Source organism: Chionomys nivalis, chromosome 7 (genome assembly GCF_950005125.1).
Source record: "Chionomys nivalis chromosome 7, mChiNiv1.1, whole genome shotgun sequence".
In the NCBI taxonomy this organism is placed as follows: domain Eukaryota; kingdom Metazoa; phylum Chordata; class Mammalia; order Rodentia; family Cricetidae; genus Chionomys; species Chionomys nivalis.
The window spans coordinates 63,202,087-63,228,235 of NC_080092.1; the positions used below are offsets into that span (position 1 = coordinate 63,202,087).

The 26,149-nt window shown below is 51.8% G+C and overlaps 1 protein-coding gene across 1 annotated transcript in view; it reads left to right on the top strand.

Moving 5' to 3' along the window:
• The window catches only part of Tmem132e (transmembrane protein 132E), a 54,105-nt gene that overhangs the window by 18,857 nt on the left and 9,099 nt on the right, over nucleotides 1-26,149 (top strand). The window contains exons 2-3 of the mRNA XM_057775473.1: nucleotides 23,299-24,226; nucleotides 25,953-26,099. Of these exons, the coding sequence (XP_057631456.1) occupies nucleotides 23,299-24,226; nucleotides 25,953-26,099 (1,075 nt within the window). The remainder of the gene's footprint in view (nucleotides 1-23,298; nucleotides 24,227-25,952; nucleotides 26,100-26,149) is intronic.

The window sequence follows — 26,149 nt, forward strand, 5'->3', positions numbered from 1 at the left end:
CCACCAAGTCTGGCCTCCCCACTGTTGGCCTGGGTAAGCAGAGGTCAGACTGCCACACAGCCCTGTTTTCTCTTGCTGTGAGCCCTGCATGCCTCTTCATTTCCTGGACCTCAGTTTACCTATACCTAGCCCTGGAGGTGCGGGGCGATGGTTGGGCTGGGCTCCTGTAGCTCTCATATTGGAGGGGCTGGCCTAGAGATAGTGTGGTATGATGGGCAGTTTTCTCTTGTTCCTGCCTCGGAAATGTCGCCTTACTTCTTTCTCCACTCTGGACAAGTGAGTAGGGAACTGTTGTCATATATAGGGACATGTGGGGACTAAGAAGACACAAAGCTTCCTTGTGTTTCCCAAAGAAGTTGCATCATCTCCACAGACTCATTGGAGGGAGGTACTACCCAGGTCAGTGGGTCAAGGGGGAAGGGCAGCAGTCTCTGGGGAACAGAGTTAGGCAGGATCAGTCCCAACCATGCACGCATGGATCAGCCATGCACACTCATAGGATGGCTTCCTGAGCCCACCCTGTGAAGATGGGAACAGGTCAGAGGGGGACAGAAATAAGTTGAGGTGTGAGTCATCACTTGGAGTGCTTTCTCTCTAAATACAGCTCACTGGACTTGCCCTGTGTAGCATCAAGGACACCTTCCCATAAGCTGTGGCCCTTGGCCTGAGCTCTTTTGTGTGGGCCCAGTGCTCTCCATGCCTGAGTCCTAGGTGGTTATCTGAGTGGACGAACCTAGTGAATAGAAGAGAGACTAAGTGAGGGGCTAAGGTGCTAAGGCAGTGCAAGAGATCTGTGTCCCCTCCCTCCACCAAGTGCCCTCCTCAAGACTAAGCCCATGAGATGTGTCACGTGTGACCTGCTCACCTGCCTAGGTGTCAGTACTGAGGGTGTGACGCTAAAGGCTGATAAGGGGCTCAGTGACAACTCAGAGTCCCACAGGGACCCGAGGGAACGGCTCAGTCCCTTCTCTTACTGTTGGTGTAGTCATGGAGACCCAGATGGTTCCCAGCCAGAAAGCTGTGCAGGTGCATGCCATGGGGGCAGTCCATGGTTCTCAGGTCCAGTGGCCTCCTTATTCATGTTGAATTGTCACCCATGCTGTCTGGGTACCCAGGGAGAAGGGGAAGTGTGTGGTAGTTTGCCTTCATGGGGGCCTGACAGATGGGTACATATAAAGAAGCTGAGGGCACATTGGCTTAAATCATGGAAGGTCCCTCCCACTTCTCCTTCCCCGGGTATGATCTTGACAAGGTGCCCCACCAGTCAGCCTTTTCCTGGGGGTGTTTCTGGGCTCTCAGGCTATGTCTTCCCACCTTTCTAAGTCTCCTCTATAGTGCCTGTCCCCTAGCTGGTGTGCCTTCCTGGGTACCCCATCTCTGCTGAGTGCCTCACAATCCAGCAGACAGACACCCTTTGAATGGTCTGTGTAGGTCCTCAACCCTGCCCCTCCCCTAGGCTGGACCCCATATTGTCCCTCCCTTTACTCAGATATCAAATAGGAGCCATAACTGTTGTCCTCATATCCTTCCTCCCCACCCTTCCCTCCACACCCGGCCCGAGCCCACCTGGTGTCTGGACTTTGTTACCAGAAAGTCACACCTAAACTGACAGTAAACATCATGTGCCCAGATGGTCCTGGGCCCTGACCTGGGGGCTTTTAATTTATAAGCCACACACACACACACACACACACACACCCCAGCAGCAGCAGGAGGAGATCATCACTGGGGGCTTTTCATTTATAAACACCATACACACACCACCAGTAGCAGTAGCAGCAGCAGCAGCAGGAGGAGGAGGAGGAGGAGAAGGAGGAGGAGGAGGAAGAAGAAATTACTGGCCCAGGGGTGGCCAGAACTTGTCCAGATAGCCCTTGTCAGTGTGGAGCAGCCAGGCCTCAGCAGATAGTCTGTGCTCCTCAGAGAGCTCTCAGGAAGGGTCCTTCCTGTCACTCTTGATGCTCAGGAACTGTCACTCAGCTAGACCTGGGCAATCGCATCCTTAGAGCGCCCCCTGCAGCCTGCTCTCCGAGTTCCTTCTCACATAGTCAGCCAACTTATCTCCAACACCTTCTGTCCCCACATCAGGAGAGGAGATGCCCCAGATCCAAGTAGTGACTCCTATTGCCCTGTTTTTGACCTTACCGTGTCTTCTGTGCATCACGCATTCCCTTACTCTCTTCCCCAAACACATGAGCCTCACCCCATACAAATGACCAGTGATCATCAGAACTTAGCATCCTGTGGGACCCCAGTTCTCTCTCTGACACCACCTGCCTGTATTTCTGTTGCTGGTTTTGTGTTTTGAGACAGGACCTCAGTGTATAACCTAGGATGGCCTAGAACTCACTACAGTCCTCCTGCATCCATCCCAGAGTGCTGGCTTGACACTATCAAACCTGGCATCCTAGCTAATCCCTAGCTGTTCTCCTCACTGCGGGCTCTGCGCAGGCCTCCCGGATGGGGATCCTCACCCCTGCGCTATGCCCCCAGAAACTCTGTTAGTTGTTTGCAGTTTTGTCCCCTGAGAGACCAGTTGTGACCTCCCTATGAACCCCCCCTCCCCCGGCACTCATCGGGGCCTGGAAGGAAGGAACCAAAGAGTAGATACACTCTGAGGAGAGAGAGCCCGTGGCTTGGGTAAAAGATTGCTATTTATAGCAGCTGCCAGCATTCATTACCAAGGCAATTCTGGACCAGGCTTTGGAAGCCCTCGCCCGCCTGTCCCTCTGCCGGCCCAAGAGGAAGGTGGGAAGGTGGCCGACTCTGTAAAGGACCTGTGACTAAGCCACAGGAGGTTAAGCAGATTACTCAAAGTCATACAGCAGGAAAGAGGCTGGACTAGGATTTGAAACTACCTTCTCTGGGTGCAGAAGGGAGACTTGCGGCTCCTGGGGCCTGAACCCAGCTGTCCTGTGTGGTTCGGGGAACCAGGTAGCCCGGGAAGAAGCAGAACATTTGGAAGGTGCAAAAGCAGACTGTGCTGGTCTTTTACATCCTGGAAGGCACTTGTATTTCCTTATGTAATCAGCTGTGACGTTGTAAGTGAACAGACACAGGTCTGTTACTCTTGACTATTGCATGGTCAATTGAGACCCTCAGAGCATGAACAGTATGACAGGTAAGGCTGGGTCCAGCTCAGGAACCGTGTTGTGAGTCAAAGCTGGGCACAACAAAGCCTTAGGAACAGACTAGACACCCTCAGTGCACCCTCTGCAGGGGATGTGGTCATGTAAGGAGAATTTTAATGTCAACACCTCTTGATGGCCTCCCTCTGCTGAAGCTAACCCACCCCAGCCTTGTGACTACCCAGATGGGAACCATGTCCCATACAAGCAGAAGATGAAAGAGCCCTGTGCTAAGTAAGGCACAACCCTAAGCTGAGGCCTTGCGTATGGGACAGATGGAGGGTGGGGTGGCATTCAGAGGCCCCCTCCACACATCTGTGAAAGGTTTTTTCATCAGATATTGTCACAGAAGCGCACATAACACATACCCTTAATACATACACACTCAAGAAATCTCATGATCTGAAGCGAGGAAAGTCAGCAGGTACCCAAAGCTTGGCTGTCTGGACGTGGGCTTTTTCTGCTGGACTGAGAATTGTCTGGCTATGTTTCTCCCACTGTGTGTGTGTGTCTTTGTCTATGTGAGTATGTGTCTGTGTGTATGTGCATATCTGTGTGTACTTGTGTATGCGTGTGAGTGTGTATTGGGGGGTGTTGCTAGGGAATGAGCTGAAGGTCCTCTACAAGCGAATCAAGCTCTCTACTGCTGAGCCACCTCCCCAGGTTCTTTTTAAAATTACATAAAAAATATTTTGTTTGTGTGTGAGTGTGCTCTCACACTTACATGCCACTGCATATGTGTGGAAGTCAGAAGACCACTTTCGGGAGTTAGTTCTCTCCCTTCATCCCGGGCTCTGGTGGTTGAACTCCATTTGCTGGACTCATGCAGCAAGCTTGTGTATCTGCTGACCCATCTTGCAAGTCTCCCAGCCCTCTCTTTAGTTATTTTGAAACAGGGTCTCAGTAAGTTACCAAGATTTTCTTGAACTTTGACATTCCAGGCAGGTCTTTAACTTATGATCCCCCTGCCTCAGTCTCCTGAGCAGCTGGGATTAAAGGCTTATGCCACCACACTGGGCTGTCTGTAGGTTACTTCTAATGGCCACTTCTTTGATCTTGTTTTGTGAGACAGTATCTTGTATAGCCCAGGCTGACCGTGAACCTGCAGTGTATCGTACACCAGCTATGTATCTGTATCCTTCTGCCTCAGCCTCTCAAATGCTGAAGTGACAATCCCGTACTGCCACACCTGGCTTTGCCACCCTTTATATACCTGGTCCAACTTGCAGTATGGTATATTCTGCCCTTACTGACAATACTGTCTTGCGAGCCTCTATGGGTAGGTGTCCTGTGGGTGAAAATATTATCAGCTATCACAAGCCAGACACTCGCCAAGTCCAGAGAGGATGGTGTTCTTTCCTGCAGGCTAAGAGCAGGCTGTAGCTTGTCTTGCTGTGTTAGAGCCTAAAGAAATGGGACCAGTAGGGTCTCTATTGCCCAGCAGCAGAGCACACCAGAGGTTAGAACTGGAAAAAGCTCAAACAGCCATCTGCAAAAGGAACTGAAATCCAGGGATCGGAAAGATATGTCCTGCCTGAGTCCTGCAGCAGGACTGGATAGGACAGAAGAACCACCAGCCTGGTCCTGGATCTGATGTGCCCAAGGTTCCACCTGTCTGCCCTGGATTTGGTGTGCACCATGTGCTCTGCCGTTTGCTGCCTCCCAGACTGCTGCAAAAGAGGTGCCAAGCCTAGAACCAGGTCCGACCAGTGTGTCGGTCATCGGTTACTAGTAGCTAGAATGCCACCATTTGTGCTGTGCTCCCTGTCCTGCGGAGGCAGTGAGCAGGGGTAGGAAATGGACCTGTAAGTTGTACTGTTATTCAGAGAGCCTGCAACCAGAGAAAGCAGCGGATTAACGTCTTTGCCAACAGGCTTTAGAGAGAACTAGGAGGGAGCTGAATAAAGGTCATTCTAGAATTCAGCCTCGCTACTCTGGGAAGGCGGTTAGACACGTTTCTGAAGCCTAATATATGTGCCTGTGGTAGCTGGAGTGTAATTGGCTCCCATAATCTCATAGGGAGTGGCACTGTAGGTATGGCTTTGTTGGAGTGGGTATGGCCTTGTTGGAGGAAATGTGTCACTGTGGGGGTGGGCTTTGAGGTTTCCTGTGCTTAAGATATCGCTCAGTGTCTCAGTCAACTTCCTGTTGCTTGCAAGATGCAGGACCCTCAGCTACTCCTCCAGCACCATGTCTGTGCGTGCTGCCATGTTCCCCACCATGATGATAATGGACGGAACCTCTGAAACTGTAATTAAATGTGTTCCTTATAAGTGTTGCCTTGGTCATGGTGTCTCTTTGGAGCAGTAGAAACCCTAACTAAGACAGTGGCCGTCTCACTGTCACCCCTAATGCTCTCCTCTCCTCTGCATGTCTGGGTTCATACAGTTCAAAAGCGTCACATCTCGCTAGTTACTACCCGCTGACTTAACCTTATACTCCTTCAGGAGTGTGTGTGCTGGTGTGAGTGGGGAATAAGAGAGAAACAAACCGTTCACAGTGTGTACATGACACTCTCTGTGGGGCACAAGTGTGTCTGTACGGCAGAAACTGATAGCAGCAGAGAATATGATAGCAGTGCCTCCGTCCATCTTTCCTGTTCCCTAGCAGATATGAGTAGCCAACATCATCATCTTCAGAAGGGAAAAGGCTGCTTTTCAGTCGTGGCTTTGCTGGCCCCAGACCCCAGTGGAATAAATCCATTGCCTGTAGGCCTCTGGTGGGGTGGAGTAAATCCATTGCCTTTTGGCTTCTGGTATGGTGGAGTAAATCTATTGCCTGTAGGCCTCTGGTGGGGTGGAGTAAATCTGTAGCCTTTAGGCTTCTGGTGGAAGTGCATGGCACACTAAAACCCTCCCTTTTTTAAATTTACTTATTTATTTATTTATTTTTATTCTTTTTTAATTAAAATTTCCACCTGCTCCCCGTTTCCCATTTCCCTCCCCCTCCTCCCACATATTGCCCCCTCCCCCACTCCCCTCCCCCTATTCCCGCTCCTCTTCTCTTCCCCCCACTCCATTCCCCCTCCCTCTCAATACTGAAGAGCAGTCTAAATTCCCTGCCCTGCGGGAAGACCAAGGTCCTCCCACTTCTATCTAGGTCCAGGAAGGTGAGCATCCAAACAGGCTAAGCTCCCACAAAGCCAGTTCACCTAGTGCCATTGTCCTTGGCTTCTCATCAGCCTTCATTGTCCGCCATGTTCAGAGAGTCCAGCTGGCCTTGGTGGGCTCCCAATAGATCAGTTCCACTGTCACAGTGGGTGGGTGCACCCCTCGTGGTCCTGACTTCCTTGCTCATGTTCTCCCTCCTTCTGCTCCTCATTTGGACCTTAAGAGCTCAGTCCGTTGCTCCAAATTGGGTCTCTGTCTCTATCTCGATCCATCGCCAGATGAAGGTTCTAAGGTGATATGCAAGATATTCATCAGTATAGGATAGGGTCATTTCAGGTTCCCTCTCCTCAGTTGCCCAAGGTACCAGCTGGGGACATCTCCCTGGACACCTGCGAGCCCCTCTAGAGTCAAGTCTCTTGCCAACCCTAAGATGACTCCCTTAGTTAGGATATATACTTCGCTGCTTCCGTATCCACCCTTCCTATATCCCAACCATCCCATTCCCCCAAGCTCCTCCCATCCTCCCCTTAAACCCTCTCTTTTCAAGTCAGAAAGTGAAAGGGGCTGGAGTCCCATTAAGTGTTTCAAGAACCCTTCCCCATGAGCCGAAGACCCTGCTAAGCCACACCTCCTAAAGGCCCCATAACCTCCTAGTAGCAGGCTGAGCCTTTGAAATTACCACCAGACCCTAATCATATCCACCCTAGATCCCATGAACCTCTTAACGAGCAGAGACTTCAATGGTTCAATTTCCTCCTTCTCTCCAGTTGTATCCCACACTCAGATAAAGCAGAGTACTCTGAGTGGCAGCCACATAGATCATGCAGGCTGTGAAACTTCTCCAGTGAACACTCAGGCTTCTCATGTCTGGGATCCTCCTGGGGATGGGGAGGTCACTGTGAGGCAGCCCTTGATATTTATTGCTAGGCATTTCTGACCCGAGACAACTACTCCAATGTCGTGTTCTCTGGCCAGTTCAAGTAGGATTTAGGGGGATCCTAAGACATACCAGTGGTGTGGGGAACATACCAGCTAGAGCTGGAGAGAGATAAGGATCCCTGTGACCCGCAGACTACAGGGAAGCAGATTGATGTAGCAACATGGTGTGAGGTGGAAGGTGTTTAGATGAGAGAAAGATGGGCCCGTGGTTGTCCTGAAGAGGAGGACCTGTTATCTTGGGTGAGCAGCAGACACCTCTTTTCCTAAGGGAAAGTCTGTTACTCTGTTTATAATACCTGGATCCCAGATGTGTACATCACACACACACACCAAATGTGTACATTACACACACATCAAGTGTGTACATTACTTACGCACCAAATATGTACCTCGTACACACCAAATGTCTACATTACATGCACACCCAAATGTGTACATTACTTATACATCAAATACATACATTGTACATACCAAATGTGTGTTACATTCACACCCAAATGTGTAGATTATACACATATATACAAGAAATGTGCACGTTACACACACACCCAAATTTGTAGATAATGCACACCAAATGTGTACATTACACACAAACGTGTAGATTACATACACACCCACAGACCAAATGTATGCATTATACACTCACGCATCAAATGTGTACATTATACACACACACACAGATACAGAGAGACAGAGAGAGTGAGCGCTCAAGTGAGTAATACTACAGTTTTCTGAAGACACCAAAAAGATGTCCTCCAACACAGTTAGGTCATCACTGTCTTCTTGAGGCATGCAGGTTAAGGACTTTGTGCCACAAAATCACTCCCAATTCTGTATTCTAATTGCAAGTGTGCCCAAGTTTCCCGCACTTGTGGGCCGCCAGGGTGCCACGACCCATCCTCAGCTTTAGCGGCTTCCTGACATAGCCACTCAAAGAACTCAGGGCAGCTACTCACTGTCCCAACTCCTGTGAAAATTGATAAAGAGCACTGCCAAGGCCCCATGGAGAGGTGTGCAGAAAGAGATCCGCCCCTTTGAGTCTGGGGCACACCACTGTCCTGTCACGTGTGTTTGCCAAGCCAGCAGCTTCCCATGCCCCTCACTGTAGGCTTCTAAAGAGGATTCCCTAAGTAGACACAGCGGGTAAAATCCCTGAGGTGTAGGTGTTCAGCCTGGACTCCTAGTCCCAAGTGCCTAGGACCAATGGGTGGGACTAAAAGTTTTAGTTTTCCAGCCCTGTGGTTGGTTCTTCTGCCAATCAAGGTGCCCCCCCATATCAGAACATTGGCATAATTTGCTCAAGTGTGTTTGCGGGGGGCTTCCTGTGGTTGTCAAAGCCTGCTCCTCTCACACTTTCTAGGGGAATTCCAGAGTCTGGGCGGTCCCTGAGGGAACAGAGGACAAGACTAAGTACACAGATCTTAAATCACAGAATCACCCTTCCCCCAGGACAGAAGAGCTGGACCGGAGTCCCAGATCTGGAGCCCAGATCAGGATGCAGCTGAGCTGCTGTGACCTCTGTCCCAAGGTTGAGATCATGGCTGTGATCAGAAGGGATGTAGGGCAGAGGTCATGAGGGCCTTCTTGGCTTGATGCTGCTGTCTTATCACTGTTAACAAGGTCCCAGGGTGGAGCTTTCTCGGCACAGTTGTACTCCTGAGGGTCAACTTTGACCTTCTATTTTTTAACCTTGCTGTAAGAGCCATGTGCAGGCTAAGCAAGCAATCTGCCACCCAGATACATCCCAGCCCAACTGTAACCTTCTGAGTAGGACCTTTCTCTTGCCCCTATGCTGAAAGTGTTGACTACCAACTTCTCTGCCCTCTGTTTCTTCCCACAATGGAGGACCTGGTGCTTGGCAACCCGCACCAACTGCAGGCACTTCAAACACACAGAACACAGGGGTTATCTTGTTAGGCCTGGGGAGCAGGTGGCCTTAGCGATGAAGAGGATGTAGGTGCTTTACGTGGCCTTTGCAGAAGCTGTGGACTTCAGATGACCTCAAAAATGCCTAGTTGAATGTTCCATCCAACATTTGGAGTCTGGAGGGTGAGGGCAGTAAAAGGTATGACTGATCTGGCCTCATTCCCACATGGCCCGCACAGCAAGACCCCAGGGTGGGATCGGACCTGAATTGCCGTCATCTCAGGCTTCTTGGAATGAAGAGAAAAAAAACAACCTGTGAACCAGCCTGGATATGCAGTGAACCAGCCCAGCTGTGTAGTCATGACAGGCTTCCTGGAGGCAAACGTACCTCTAAATCTATCCAAATGGTGTGAATTGTAAGAAGCAGTAATGAGGAAGTATATTCTAGGAGTTTGGGGGATGTCTGGGAAGGTTCTGGGTTCAGTTCCATGCAAGACTGCCTGTTCCCACCTGCGCCTCCATGCTGGGCTTCCAGGACCCTATAGTAGAAGTAGGTAGGGGCAGGAATGTGGGAGTGAGACAGATGGAGTACATCTCTACCCAGAGGACAGTGAGAGGCACCCTGTACCCCATGCCAACAGAGCCCTAGTTAGGGAGCCTTGCCCTCCTTGCCCAGCTAACCTCATGGGTGATGAGCTTTGGATATCTGTTGCTTCTAGTTCCCGGTGGCCCCTGGGATCAGTAGCCTCTGTTCTTTCGCTTCTTCTGGTTGCTGTTGGCATCTATGGGCAGGAGCGTGCTCGAGAACAAAGTACCATTCCTCTGCTCAACGGATAAACATTATTAAGGGGCTAGAACCTATAAGACAGGTAGAACCTGCATGAAAATCTACAATGAAGCTGCCGCTGGGAGTGAGGCTGCTCTGTAGAGCCCCAGGGCTCCAGGGAATGTTGGAGAACCTTCAGAATCCGTCTCAGCTCCTCAGCCTGACATTCAAGGGCTTGGCCCTCTTGGTGTCAGGCCGCCTAGTCCATTCACAGCACTCTACCACATGCTCCGCCTTCGAAACTGCCTTTTAGTCCTGACTCTTGTTCTCCCTTCCTGCAATGTCTCTGACCTCACCCAGTTCCTCAGCACACAGAAGTCCCCAACCCAATGTCTCTGCTATGTCATGTTTCTGGTTCTCTGTGTGGGTTGCTGGTGCCAGAGCCAGGCACTCCCGTGAAGGCTCACAACACTTCCCACCCTTTAGCACGTTATTTATGTACTTGTCTGGCCTCCCTGTTAGCCAGCAAATTCCTTACGGGCGGACTCTACCTTCTGCAGCCCTCTCTCCCAGCGGTTCCCAGCAGGGTCTCTGAAGAGCTGAGCTGGATAAATATTTATTTGGTGAATGTCTGTGAGAGTTGGCTCCAAACCCTACTATTTCACAAGGCACTCGAGGCCAGCTGCTCCATGGAATCTCAGCCACTCCCTGTCCGTAGCAAGGCCACTGTCTATGAGAAATTAGAGACAGCAAACCAGCCTTGGCAGAGTAGAGAGGAAGAAAGGAAAGGCCCGTCTGTAGGAAGCCGAGCACCAGTGAAGCCCGGGAGGCGGAATGTGTGGAACACAGCTTAGCAGACGGACGAGCTAGCAAGTGTGAGGCACAGATCTGGGAAAGATGGCTGGGGTTGCTCTGGGGTGTGGGTTGGGAAAGGCAAGGTTACAGAAAGAGCGGACAGGAGAGGGTAGGGACCGATACTCATGGTGCTGAGAGACTAAGGGGGCGTTTGGGAGTGTTATCAGGGCACAGAAAGCACCTTGGCTGAGAGGACAGAGCTGCCGTGAGGGATTTTTTTCTTCTCCGGACCCATCTTTGCCTAGGGTTGGTTAATTTCCTTCATTGACAAAACTAAGGACACCATTGTTCTCCCCAGGGGTTATGGTGTGTCCCAGTGACATGGCCCAATGCCTTGCACTTCAGATGCAGCTCTTGAAGGATAGTTAGATCCTCATGCACCCTACCCCTAAACAGGTAGGGCCCTGCTGCTTGCTGTAGTCCTCGTCTCTGCTCAACCCTCACTAACAGACTGGGGGATGACTTGTCTCCCCATCTCTCCCTAGAGCTTCTCTACCAAGCCCTGCCCCATACCCAGCAGGTATGCTAACATGCCATCTCTCTGTCTCTCTCTCTGTCTCTCTCTGTGTCTCTACACACACACACACACACACACACACACTCCTTTCCTTTCCTTTGCTGTTGTTTGGGGCTAATTGTTTATTAGAGGATGCATGCAGGCGGCCCACGCTGGTGGGGGGGCTCAGCTTGCTCCGCTATAATTAGGATAATGCACATTAGTCATTTAGTGTAACTCGGCGCTGCGCCCTCCCCCGCCCTCCCCCGCAGACTCCGTTCCAGCCTAGGCCTGCAACTTTGCACAGGTACTGGCCTCCTTCTCAGTCCTCCCCAGCCCTCCTCCTGCCCTGGCTCCCTCCTCCCTCTCCTCACAGCAGCAACTGTGCTCACCCTCCCTCCCTCCCCCAGGCCTTCCCTCGAGCCTCCTCTCAGTCTGTCTTAGTTCAGCTCTCTTTCCCTCCCCAGACCCTGCCTCGCCCGCTGGGTTAGGTAGGTGGATTCCAGAGCAAGTCAGAATTCTGCAGGGGATAGTCTCAAGCCCTCCCTGGGCCTGTCCCTCCCACACTGCCCTCCTCGCTGCTGTATGCAGCCCCTTCCTGGCTGGCGAAGGCAGGTCTTTGTCTCCAGGGCCCTTTAGTGCTCTGTCCCTGTGGTTGTTTTCATCCCTGTGCTCCTTGCCTTTTGTCCGCTTGGCACAAGCCTAGACCTATCTAGGAAGAAGGGGTTGAGGAATTATCTCCATCAGATTGGCCTGTAGGCACATTTGGGGGGGGCATTTTCTTGACTAATGATTGATGTAGGGGGTCCAGTGATGTCCCTGGATGGGTGGGTCCTGTAGCTGGCTGAGCAAGCCAGTAAGTAGTGTTTTCCCATGGCCTCTGCTTCAGTCCCTGCCTCCAGGTTTCTGCCTTGGTTTCCTCTGATGATGGAGGCAAAATGAACCTTTTCCTCCCCAAGCTGCTTTTGGTCATGATATTTTATTAGAGCCATAGGCACCCAAGCTAAGACATTCACCATCTTCCCCAGTCACTTATGCTCACTTCAAACCCTAGAAACCTTGCCCTGCAAGAGGCTCTATCTATGGAGGTCATGATGGGGTCTCACATAATGATAGTTGAACAGGGAGCTTTCCATGCCGTGGGTGCTGGCCTGGACAGGGGCTGCAGTTAGGGACAAAGGGCTAGCACCAGAGTCTCAAGGATCCCTTTCATCTCTCAGTGTATACCCACTAACTGACCCCAGGCTCTTGATCCCACTTCCTCCATCCCTGCCCACCCACCCCCATCACAGAAGAGTCCTCACATGGGAGGTCATGACTACAGGGCCTTCCACATTAACAGCTCCAGGGCATGAGTTGCTGAGCTGGAAGCACAAAGCCTCTTGGTCTTCACAGGTCTCTGGAGGCAACCCTGGGGTCACAGATGCAGATGGACCAGCAGACAGAGGCTCTCGACACAGACAGGCATAGGGAGAGAGAGTCGCTGAACTGGCAAGGGAAGGCTGTCTCCCTGCAACTCATCTCGACCCCTGCTCAGACTTCTCTCCCCTGGGCCTGAACCCCTGGGCTGCCTGTAGCCCAGGGACAGCAGCCTGGGTTGTACCTCCTCTAAGTCACGGGTACTCACACCCCACCGCAGCTTTGTCTTCTTGGCCTTCCGTGTCTCCACCCCTTCATGAAAGTTTCTCCCAGAATCCCACTATAGCGGAGACCGGCAGGGACTAGCCAACTCCCAGGACCAGCCTGGTAGTGAGGTTCTGGGCTGGCAGGCAGAGACCCAGGGAGCTCTGGTTCTGATACTGTGGTTGCTGTGTATTGTGAGCAGGCTGTACTCACAGGGCCTCAGATTCCCTGAATCAGCATCAGCTAGCTGATGTCGCTGCAGAAGCTTTGTGGGCCCCTGGTCACCTGCCCTGGGGTACCTTCTGCTCTTCCTGACTCTCAGATGCAGTCCCCCTGCTCTGTCTGGGCTGCTCCAGTGGCCTTCTCTCTAAGGAGCTGCAGCTGTCTCGCTGGTGGAGGGTTGTGGATAGCAAGCAAAAGGAGTAGCTAGTTCAGGATGGGTGAGCCAAGAGGGGATGCAGGGAGCCTGGCAGAGGTCCTGAGACTGTGCACATACATGTTAGCAGACACAGCCTCCTAAGACCACCTCACTCATTCATTCATTCACTCATTCATACAGGTTTCTCCATTCAGCAGGAAACTGGCACCAGACTGTGTGCTGGGTGCCAGGAATCAAGAGAACAGCTGGGCCTACCCAAAGCAGGAAACAAACCCCACTGTCAGCAAAGGAGAACTAATATTGGGGTTCCACATAGGAGGGAGGACATTGAGTAGCTGGGTCTTGGAGGACCCCGGGGCACTGACCCTTGAGGCCATGTGGGGATGCAGTTAACGGTGCTGATAATCACATTTAGACTTCAGCCGGGCTGGGGACATCCTGTGGGCAGTTCCTTCATTAGACTCTTAGAGGCATTCCCTGGAAGAAGGTGCTGTTCTCATTCCATTTTACTGGTGGGAGGGGACCCGAGGTGGAGTGCAGAGCCCCCTACTCAGGGCCACACAGCGGATAATGGCTGAGCCTGCTGACCACAGCCTCCATGGCCCTTGATGCCCTTTCAGTGAAGAGATGGAAGCGCCCAGACAGATGCGGATGTGGAGCCCCTGAAAAGGTTAGAACAACAGAGACGGGAATCGGGCCTGTGTCCCACCCACAGGGCATTCACTGAAGCCTTGGCTTCTGTCCAGCATAGGGTAGGGGAACAGGGGGTGCCAGTCTTCGGGGCTGCTTCAGGATCTAGGGGTACAGGAAGGCTACTGAAGCATCTGGGAACTCCGGGCTGCTGGAAGCTTCTCCACTCTTCTGTGGGAACCAGCCTGTAGCTGATTAGAAGCATCCTTGAGCACTTAGAAACATCCAGAAGCAACCCCATGCTAGTCACTGGGTGGGTCAGCAAAGCTGGAGCTACTTGGAGCTCCCAAGACACAGGGAGACCCTGCCTGCGAGGAAGAGGAGGAGGCCCAGCTACCAATGATTTGTCCCTTTGAGATGCATTTTGTCCAGAACAGACCTCCCTGGCTCACCCATGTGGCATAGGGCAGGGATTGGCTTCGCCCGTGCTAGGAGGTTGAGCCCCAGAGAGCACAGGGGCCCTGACATGGGTCACACAGCAGGCCACCGGTAGGACCTCCCGGCTGGCTTCTCGGGCTCCAAGAACTCATACTCCTCCCAGTCTCTGTGCTTCTTGGGACCCTGCATTATGCACCTGTCACCTCTTAACTTCTCCCATTTAACCTAAGAGAAATTGACAGGACACTTCCCATTGGCCGAACTGTGCTCTAAGTACTGAGGAAACCATGTCAGTGTTTCCCTTCCCTTGAGCTACATGACGGATGAGTGTTGGTAAAGAAACACAGGAAGATATGAACGTGTGACACCAACTCCATCCCTGAGGACACCAATTTACCTACAATGACTTTGTGAACTAGACCATGACACTGATTTTACAGGTGTAAGAAATGGAGGCTCAGAGAAGTTAAGCAACCTGCGAAAGGTCACCCAGCTAGAGATGTCAGAGCTGTCACTTAAATATGAGTTTGTGCAACAGCAAAGCCCCGCAGGTTTTCTTCCTTTTCAACAGTCCTTTATTTTTATTCTCAGAACAGCTTCTACCACTTTTCTTCCTTTAAAAAGGCATTTATTGTTTTCAGTTTTATAAGCCGTACATGTTCATTGTAGACAACTGAGAAATACATAAAAGGATGAAATAAAAAATTGACAGTCACCCAAACTCTCCCCAGCCCAAGATAACACCATTAGCATCCTGATGCATCCTCTCCCCGGCTGGTCTGGATCTGCACACATTGTTCCCTGGTGCTTGGCAGCCCTTCTCAGCCAGCGCACCTTCTCCGAGTCCCTCCCCTTTGCACACGTCATCAGCACCCGATCAGGTCTTCATTTGCATATATTTGCATGTTTAACCCAGTTCTCCTTTCAGACATTTTAAGTTGTCTCTTGTTTACTCGGCTCATGACTGCAAAGCCAATTTCTGTACTAATCCTCCATCGTGTTCCTGCTTATGAGTCTCCCAAGGGAGGGTTTGCTGAGGAAAAGTTGTGAAGGGTTTCAAATCCTTTAAAATTGTGTGTGTGTGTGTGTGTCTGTGTGTGTGTGATATGGAGGATTGAACCCAGGGCCTTGCGTGTGCCAAGCTGCACTGTGAGTGGCATCCCCAGTCCCTTGATGACACCTTGGAGGCTGGAGTGTTTGCTCGGCAGTAGGCAGTTGTCTGACACTCACCAGGCCCAGGCCCTTTGTTTGATCCTGAGCCCTGGTGGCAGCAGGGACAGTGCACACAGTGTGAACTTGCTTCCTAGACAGTTTGTGTGGTTGGCGCTGCTGCTGTGGGGCCAGGGAACACCCTGCGTCTTTAATACTCGCTAACAGTGGATGTCGTTTGTTTATTATCTAAATGAGCTTTCTCCGAAGCAAGGTTTCCCCCATGGCAGTCTGCCCCACAGGGACACTGGTTGCCATATTATTCAATTTCCTTTTGCCTGCTGGGATATAGGTCACGGAGGGCAGAAAACAGCGTTCTAAGCCAGACCCACTGCTCAGCTCAAGGAGAGCAGGCCTGGGCTCACTCCTTCCTGGGGCAGAGCCCTCTTCCATGCCAGCTTTAACTTCCTCCACCGCGTAGGGTTGGATAGTTGGTGGCAGGATACCCCCTGAACGTGGATGACATGGCCCCTAGGAACCCCATCACCTGCCTTTCCCCTCGTTTGTTCATCCACCCATGCCTGTACCCACCCACAGGTCCGATGAACAGGCTTCCTCTGGCACTGGTAGCCCAGGCACTGCCATGGGCTCTGGGTGTTTGTCATCATAAAATGTCATCATTGCTGCCCTTCGGCCATGAGAATCTGCCCCTTTGGTGCCCTCACCCTCTTCCAATTAAACTTCTACATGTATCCAGGGCTCAGGTGGACACAGAAATCTGGAACTAACTCCTGTGGGATACCAACTGTGTCAGCCTGCCTGGGTCTCAAGGCCTATTGGCTCTTCTTCATTCCAGCTTCAAAGCAGGAACTGAAGGGTCCCCAGACACCAACCTTCTCTGTGACCCACATGCCTGTATACACACACACACACACACACACACACACACACACGTCAAAGCCATCTCCTAGCACACAGACCAACACCCATGAGCACAGCTGGGCTCCATTGCCTCAAACTCACCAAAGCTAATGACACTTTTTTTTTTTTAATTTGAAAGTGATTAGTTTTAATTTAGGGACAATTAGAGGTAGAGGCAGGAGGCATCTGATTGTGATTAGATGCAGGGAGGTGGCCAGTACCCCCAGCCCTGAGCCTCCAGGGAGATTTATTTCTGCATTCAATAAAGAAAGAGGAGAGGACTAGCCCCTGCACCCAGTCATCGACCATATGCCTAAGGCCCGTCTGAAATGCCGAGGGCCGGAACTCTGTCCACCCGCCTCCTCCTTGCATGTGTCCCCAGCATCATAAAGGCATATGACTGCCATTTGTCCAGCATCTACTGGGAGCCTCACTGTACTGCATAAAGCCAGTCTGGCCCCTGGCTGTCATATCCCAGCTCAGATGCAAAGGCAGATACAACAAAACGCAGGTTTGCAGGTCTAATGGCAGAAGTGGTTTTGAGGGGCCTCCATACAGACCAACTGAGGTGATCCAGCATCCTCTGGTCCCAGGACAATAATCACTGAGTAACTAATGTGGGAGCTCTTTGATGCTCTGCTTGATACTGGCTCCAGATACTGGAGGTACACAGAGAGACCAGAGGCAGAAGAGCTTCAGGGGCTGGGGATTGCCAACACCTGAGAGAAATCCCGCATCCCCCGCTGCCCATCCCATGGGCAAGCCATCCCGTGTGTCCTGGTAGATTGGATGCCCTTCCTGCAGGACACTGCTCATTCCTTTGTCTTTCCAATGGTTGGAAGGATTGACCTGGTCCCGCCCTCACCAGGAAGGGTCCCTGGCTAGGCATAACCTGGAAGGCATTGGGATGGTCCCCTGAATGTCCATCACTATCCCATGTGCAAAAGATGGACAGTACCAGCAAGTTTTCTTCCTCTATCACACTTACGCAATCACGTACTGGAGGAAACAGAGGCTGTGAAGGGGCAGGAGCAGCCTGTTCTCAAGTAATGATTTTCCAGGAAAACCAGGATAAGGTGTAGCAGGTGGGTGGCTTGGGCACCTGAGACATGTCATCTTGCAGTTCTAAGAGCAGACAACAGAGGTGGTGTGGGTGGAATCTATTGCAGCGAGAGCCTCTTCCTACTGGTCCCTTGTGTCTCGTGTCATCTTGCCTCTGGGTATACCTGTTTGCTGTCCCCTTATGAAGACATCTTGTCACACTGGGCCCACAGCTTCCCAATACCTGCCGGGCCTCTTTAGAGACCTTATCTGCAAACAACTGCATGCTGAGATCTTGGTTGTCTGAACTAGGAGGACATAGTCCAGTTCCTGACACACATCAGAAGACAAAAGAGACAGAATTCTCTTGTGCAGGAGATGCTAACAAGAAAAAGAGACCCAGGCACCAAAATGTGGCCCAGAGGCACAAAGGCAGAGCAGGCACTGTAGCTGAAACAGAAGAGCCAGGTGACCTTGGAGCCTAGGGTCATGCCAGTGAAGTGCAGTGGGCAGCTTGCTTGAGGGGGTAGGGGGAACTGAGCAGGCACGGGTGAGATTATCATGTGCATGCATGTAGGCTTCCAGGCCAGTCTGCAGGTTGTCCTGCAGGTCATCGGCAGCTGCTGTGTGTGAGTCTGCCAAAGCTGATCCCAGCTGTCCTTACCACCGTCTTACCCGTCAGGCGCCTCTCACTCTCCTGCCACTGACATGTCCTGACCTACCTCCATCTTTGTGTGGATCTCCAGACACTACCCCACATCTGTCTGTCTTTAGCAACCTTCCAAAGCAGATTCAGGGGTGCAAATGTATGTAATCCCAGAACTTGGGAATCTGAGACAGAATGATCACAAGTTCAAAGTCAGACTGGGTTACATGGTGAGACCCTGTCTTAAATAGACCAGAGAGAGGCAAGGGAGACAAAGAGAGAAACTGAGACTTCCAGGTGTTTCTTCTCTCTAGAAGGTCTTGCTCCACGAAGTCCAATGTTTACAATTCTCTGCTAAGTCTCAGGACACCGTGTGTGTGTGTGTGTGTGTTTGTGTGTGTGTGTGTGTGTACTTACACTCAGGAGGCACATGTTCACTAGCTCTGAAACCATGGCCTCTGAGTGACCTCTACTGACTCCATCAGCCCTACTTCCTGTACTTTGCAGCCACCCAAGCCACCCCTATTTCCCAAAGGAAGCCAGAGCCTCTAGAGGCCAGGCAGCTTACTTTTGACTGAAGACACAGGATCCAAGGCAGAAACCAACCCTCTTCCACCGCAGAGGACAGTCAGCAGGATACAGTGACTCAGAGTCTCTCTTGAGGGGTGGGGGATGCGGGTGACAGGGGCTGCTGTGGGTCACCATGCCACAAACAGGAAAAGGGTTAGTGCTCTGATCAGCTCGAATGCTGGCTGTTTGCTTATGGCAGGCACTCCCTTTGAGAAGCTTAGTGTCCTTATCTATAAGGTCAGGGAAAGAGGCTAAGAGCCACTAAGAGCCAGTCAGAAGCCTTCCCTATCCAGGACACATCCAGGCTCCTCTGGAGGCCTCACCAAGGAGAAAATTCGTCCTCTCAGTGAACATTGGCTGAGGGTCTACTGTGTGTCAGCCATGTCTTAAGTGCTTAACTAATACAGGACACTTGTTGCTGTCATTGTCCTGGGGGAGCAAAGTTCTTGTGGACAGAAGCAACCACAGCTTCTTCCTGCACAGTCCACCAAGTTAGTTGAGTGGCAGTCCTATGAGGGAACTAAATCGAAAAAGGATCTCTAGTTTTCTGTGCTTAGGATGTAACTCCTTGGTGAGCATCTGCTTAGCATGCAGGAAGCCTTGGATTCAATGCTCACTACCTCAAAAAAAAAAAAAAAAAAAAAAAAAAAAAACGTCTGCTGCAATCCCATCACTCCGGAAGTAGAGGCAGGAAGGTCAAGAGTTCAGGTCATCTTCTGCTACATGGCAAGTTTGAGGCTATCCAGGGCTACTTGAGACCCCACCTTCAAAGAAGGGGAGGAGAGAAAGGAAGGGAGGGAAGAGCCTAGGATGTCTGCAGAGGTGGAGCTGATTCGATGGTCACTCAGGATGGGTGCTGTGTGACAAACTTTCCCTCGACCCCATACAGGGATCCCATGACAGGCCAACGTATAGATAACATCCGAGTCCAAGTTGGTGAACCAGTGACTTTTATTGGAGTTACCTGCAGGAATATGGGTGAGGGGTTACTTACAGGAGCAGAGGAATGTCTCAAAGGCAGCTGCATTATCAGAACTCACCCCAGCATGGGTGGCGGCTCACCTGGTTGGGAACCTGGAGCCTGTGCACAGCCTGCAAGCAGCTCTGCAGGTTGGAGAGTGGCCTTCCTGGGTGACTGGTCTACACCTCTTCAGGGCAGCTCTGTGGCAGCTGGCTGGTCCCAACTTCTCCCAGGCAGCTGCTCTGGTCTAAGACTATGTAGCTCTTTTGAATCTTCTTTGACAGATCAGCTTGTCTGAGTCTTAACAGCACAGCTTCCCCCCCCCCCCCAAGAGGGACTATCAACTTTTACTGTTTACTCTGTCCAGGATGGACCTAGAGAATCTGGTCAGTTTCAGGGAGTTCTTGGAGCTGGTTGTTTTAAAGTTGTTTACCTCCCTGCTTAAGTAGCTCCCCTGCAGGATGGAATGTTTTGATCTCAGGACAAATTGTTACACAAATGTCTGTAAGAGGCAGAAAGTGTGCTATCAGGGGAGAGGGCTCCAGAGAACAGCCCATGTAAGCCCAGGGTCCCTGGCAGCTCTTGCCCTGCAACCCCCCTCCCCAGGCAGGCCCCAAAGGGTGCCTCAGATTCATGGGACACAGAAGGTGACTTGGAAGATTTGATAGTTTGACTCTGCCAGGCTGGCCTTACCCCAGGAGACAGAGGGACTGTCCCCATCTCTTCCTTCACTTCCATTAGAGTCCAGTGCCTTTTGGGTGGCCTCCACTCCCAGGCTGCCTCCAAAGGCTCCGAATGGTCAGCCATGAAGAGAGAAAAGGGGGCAAATGCGGCGAAGAGCCACTTAGCAGCCTCCAGGAGGCTCACGGGACTGTTGGCGAGGGCAGGGCCAGGTCAGGGTTTTGACCTCCCACCCTGTCTGGCTCTCCCTGTCTGCATTTAGAACACAGCCCACTGACTGTTGCTGCTGCTCCAAGCCAGAGGGCAAACATGGTGCAACTCCACCTCAGCCACAGTCTTCACAGCCCCCATTCTCCTGAGGCCACTCTTCTCGCTCTCAGGATCCCTGTGAGGACTATGGCTGATGTCACCTCTGCGATTTTAGGTGCCAACAGAGGCTAGAAGTAGGAAGCCATTTGTGCAGGGAGAAGCCTTGGCCGAGAATCTGAGCCAGTATCAGCTCACTGGCCTCCTGTTGCTCTCAGAGCTGGCTGGCTGGTGCCCTGACACCTTGTTTCCACATGGCTTAGAGGCCAGTCCTGAAGCCGCTCTGCTCGAGGGGACCAGGCCAGGCAGAAGGGCTCTCTGCATCGCCACAAACACCTCCCAGAGCCCATCTCAGCCGCTTGCTCTCCTCCATTCCAGTGCTTGGCAGGACTTGTAGGGAGCAGCAGGGATGAATAGCTAAGGCCTGTTGGAGCCCTGGGAGCAGAGGAGGGCAGCCTGGTGGAGATATCCTTGGCTTCCAGGGACCAGTGGAACCCCCGAGTGAGCCTGTGGGCTGCTGGAGAGAAGGCAGTAAGGTGAGATCAAGTGCCCCTCATACCACAATGGATTCTGGGACCTAGCAAGGGCCCATTGCTTTCGGGTTTTGTTTTCCAGTTTGTTTTGAGTTGTTGTCCCTATGTAATCCAAGCTAACCTCAAACTTGCCATCCTCCTGCTTCAACTTCCTGTGTGCTGGGATTATAGCCAGTACATCAGATTTAGTTACCTTAACTTTTTCCGTTTTCATGTGTGTGTGTGTCTGTATGTGATACCCATGTGTGTATATATGTATGCTTGCATTGTACAGGCACATGTGTAAGAGATGCTCCTGCACACGTGTACACGTATGTGCAGAGGCCAAAGGTTGATGTTAGAAATCAACCTTGATCACTCATCCACCTATTCACTGAGGTGGGGTCTCTTAGTCAAACCCACAACTCCCCCTGTAAGGTTAGTCTCACTAGCAAGCTTGCTTTGAGGGTCCCATCCTCACCTTCCAAAGCTAAAGTTGGAATTCCAAGGTGGGTTGGTATGCCCACTGAGCATTCGCATGGGTTCTAAGGATTTGAACTCTGGCCTTCATTGTTGCATAGGAAGCACTTTAGCCACCGAGCCACCTCCCTAGCCTTACCTTAGCTTTGAATTGGGAAATTAAACTGCAGGTTTTAAGAAGGTTAAAGACACTGGAGCCTCAAGAGCAGGGCACTTGGACTTCACAGCTTTTGTGAGGAATCAGTACGTATGTTTTTGAATCTGGCAAGGTCTAAATGACATTGATGAAACCATGGGTATCGGTGAACTGTATGGAATGTCACGTACTGACTGGGGTCTCCACTGCCTGACACGGATGGAGGGTCTGCGGCCATTCATGGCAGAGTGCTTGGACTGGCTAAAGGCTCCCTGGAGGCTAGGCCCCATAAGGCCAGAGATGAGAGCACCCCTCTGAGAAGGAAGTTTCACAGGGTGGAGGCTGCATCCTGGAGGGATTCCTGGAGAAGGTGGCACTGAGGCTACAGCCCGCTTGTATACGGAGAGAATTGGAGGGAAGAGCAGAACATGAACAAGGAGAGGCAGTAAGGGAGAGGGGTGACAGTGAGGTGCCCCATTACAAGCTGGGGCTAGGAAAGAGCACTAGAACCAAGGGGCCCCAGATGCCACACGTCAAAGACCTTGAATTTCACAGTAAGGTATCCGATGGGTTGGGGTTTTACTGTGAGAGCAGGCAAGAGAATCTTCAATACCTGAAAAGATTTGCATCGTGTTGCATAAATTCCATTTAAAAAATGTAATTCGCAAACACAAATGGCATACAGCACCTGGCTGGGCATCAGCACCACTTTGATTCGGGTTGAAGGGTTAAGTTCAGAAAGCTTACAGTAAAACACAAAATGGACTTCCAACCACAGGCCCTTATCTACAGGCCTTTCCTTGTCCCAGGACTTGAGCAGGGAAGTCCCATCTGTGCCCAGGAGAAAGGGGGAAAGTCAGAAGGGGTGAGGCGAGTGCAGCTCAGGACACAGCAGTGATCAAGACAAAATTGTCAGAACCTGTTAGCTTTCTTATGGCTCGAGGGAGGAGCCACATTTAGGATTAGAAGACTGAGGACAAAGTCCCCCAGTTACATAGTGTGTGGCGAAGGGACTTGAGATAACAGGGGCTCCTGGGATCCTACACCATTTGGGAGGGCAGGTTTGAATCTTCTCCAGAGATTGACGGTGAAAGGTGCCCTTCACCTTCAATCCTTCATCTGTAAGATGTAAGTGACTGAGTATATAGAGATCACGGTGCCACTCCTAAAATTGATGTGGAGATCAAATACTTTAAAAGGTGCCAAGTGCCAAATGCCAGCCCAGTGTACAGTGACAAAGATCACCTAAGTCAACCCTCTGGTGCCGGAGCAGGGAATGAGCAGTGATCCTCTGTGCACAGAATTTTGGCAGGTGAGGCAGCAACCATATACTCATTTTGCAGTGTTGTGGGAAAGGGGCTTATGCCACATCTTGAGGTGGGTTAGAGGACAACTTGTCGAAGTCAGTTCTCTCCTCCCACCATATGGATTCAGAAGATGCAATGCAGGTTGTCAGACTGGACAGAAAGTGCCTTTACCCACTGAGCCAACATGGAAATCCATTATTTTGTAGGTTTTCAGGACACCAGTGGATACAACCCCACTGAAGGCTCTCTGGGGAGATGGGATGGGTGAATTAGTGGGAGGTTCTGGGAGGAATAGTGCCATGAAGCCCCCTAGAGGCCTCTTCTGATCATTCCGGACCTCTGTGCTTTCTGTCCATAGCCGCCAGCCGCTCCCACCCAGCCAGCCCCAGTCCCCCAGGATCGCAAGCCAGCCCTGTGCTACCGGTTAGCTACCGCCTGTCGCACACACGACTAGCCTTCTTCCTGAAGGAGGCGCGGCCCCCGCCGCCAGCCACAATCAACGGCTCCCTGCAGCGCTCAGAGCCCTTCGTGGTGTTCCAGACCAAGGAGCTGCCCGTTCTCAACGTGTCCCTGGGACCCTTCAGCACCAGCCAAGTGGTGGTGCGAGAACTTCTGCAGCCGTCCAGCACCCTGGACATCCCCGAGCGCCTGACGGTCAATTGGAAAGTACGCGCTTTCATCGTGCGTGCCCGCGTGCCCGTCTCACAGCCCGTGGCACAGGTGCTTTTCTATGTGGCCGGTCGCGACTGGGACGACTTCGGGGTCACCGAGCGGCTGCCCTGTGTCCGCCTGCACGCCTTCCGGGACGCACGTGAGGTGCGGAGCTCGTGTCGCCTGGGCGGGGCCTTAGCCACCTGCTTGGTGCGCGCCGAACTGCCCTTGGCCTGGTTCGGACCCCCAGCTCCGGCCGCGCCACCCAGTGCCCGCCGCAAATCCCCCGACGGACTGGAGCCCGAGGCCACGGCCGAGAGCCAGCAGGTAGAACTCTACTATACGCTGCACGCCCCCGATGCAGCGGGCGGCTGCGGGAGCGCGCGGCGCGGCCCCGGGCCGGGAGCAGCCGCGCGTGCCGAAACCCCCACGCAGCACCCGTTGCTACGCATTGGCAGCATCAGCTTGTTCCGGCCACCGCCGCGTAGGGCCGTTCAGGAGCATAGGCTGGACAGCAACTTGATGATCCGCCTGCCCGACAGGCCACTCAGGCCTGGCGAGGTACTCAGCATCCTCCTCTACCTGGCACCCAACTCCTCTGCTGCCAGCCCCAGTGTGGAACACTTCACACTCAGGTAAGGCACCTGGGAATGAGAGGGGCTTCCTAGCTCAGGTGAAGTAATCTCTGACCCTTCAGAACCTCAACATCTTCATCCTGTCTGCTCCAGATTCACCTCACTAGAGCAGCTACCTCTCTGAGCCTGTTTGTCCTTATGTCCAATGCAACCACAATTTCTTTTTTTTTTAAGTTATATATTTTTTTGTTTCGTTTGTATGAGTGAAGCCTGCCTGGTATTGCCCTCTTGTGGGGGTTAGAGGGCAATCTCAGGAATTGGTTTTCTCTGTCCATCATGTGGATTCCAGGGATCCAACTCAAGTCAGGCTTGGTGATCAAGGCCTCTACCTGCTGAGCCATATCCCCAGTTTCCAACAACTTCTTTCTCTTTCTCTGTGTCTCGTTAAAAAAGAAAAATTGCAACGGGTGTGACTGTGAGCCTTTTTACAAGCATAGATGTAGACTGGCAGGATCAGGGCTGGGAAGGTGTTCGGACACAAGCTGGTGCAGCTCACGCGAATTTCACAGATGACTCCAGGACATGAAGAAGTAAGGATGCTTGGTCCTTTCTGCACAGAGCATACCCACTTCCAGATGCCTTGATCATATCCCACCCTAACTTGACATCTATTTTTTTAGTAGGAAATCACAGTTTGAATCAGGGCGGGGATTATGAGAACATTAGATAGGTCCCACCAAGATGCTTCTTCACAAACACACATGTCCAGAAACTGAATTTCCCCATCAGCCTTGCAACTGCAGATTCCCTCCTCTGAGCACACACCCACAAAGCTCACAGATTCCCAGGGAGTGTCTACCTGATTCGGTGGCAGAGACTTGCGTGTGAATGAGTTTTCCCAGCCACCCTGGGCTGCGTCAACAGTGGTAGAGCACGTCCATGTAGGGAGGTGTTCATCAGCCTGCTTTTAGGAGCAGTAATTGTTTACTGCGGGATGCATCTCACGCACATCCGGGGGGGGGTGATGAGGCTGCGTGCCCCTCCAAAACCATGGTAAAAAGCAATGGAACTGTAGACTCGGAGGAGACCCCCACCTCTTTGCTTTCTGAAGCGTTGTCACGGTGAAGATGGAGGGATGTTGTTCTTTCTTGCCCCAGCAGAACTCAGGGCTGCTGTGTCTCATGTCAATAAAAATGTGGTTCTAGGGCTGGGGAAGTAGCTCAGTGCTCGGCTAGTATGCATGAAGTCTGGGTTTCATCCCCAGCACCCATAAACTGGGTGACACATTGCACACCCTAACCCTAGGGTTCTAGAGGTGGAGGAAGGAGAATTTTCAGTAGTTCAGAGTCACTCATAACTAAGTAGAAAGTTGAGGATTAGCTTGGGCTACATAAGGTCCTGTCTTTATAAAAGACAGGGAGGTGTGTTCTCTGAGCTGCTTTGGGTTCTAACTGGCTTCCTGAGAAAACCTGAGAGTGTACAGAGGTTGTTGTGTTACTAATGTATGGAGAGACCGAGTAAGGGATAGGGTGTACAGAGGTTGTTGGGTTATTAATGTATGAAGAGACCGAGTAAGGGATAGGCCAGGGCCAAGACAGAAGGGATGACAGTGTCCAAAGTTGCAACTTCAGAACCAATCACCACCCAAATGTTAAATGTAGATCCCATAGTAATTCAGATTACTTGCTTCCCCGGTCCCCAGCTCCAGCCTAGGGCTGGTAACCAAGTGAGCAAGCTTTGCATCCGAGTCTGACACGCTGCCTCTTCTTCCTCACTTTTGTTCCAGGGTGAAGGCCAAGAAGGGTGTAACCCTCCTAGGCACCAAGTCTCGAAGTGGCCAGTGGCGTGTGACCTCAGAGCTGCTGACTGGGGCGAAGCATTCAACAGCCACTGTGGATGTGGCCTGGGCCCAGGGCACACCCCTTCCCCCCTGGTGAGTTTCACTTCTGCAGAGCAGGTACCTGGGGACTGGGGTAACTAATC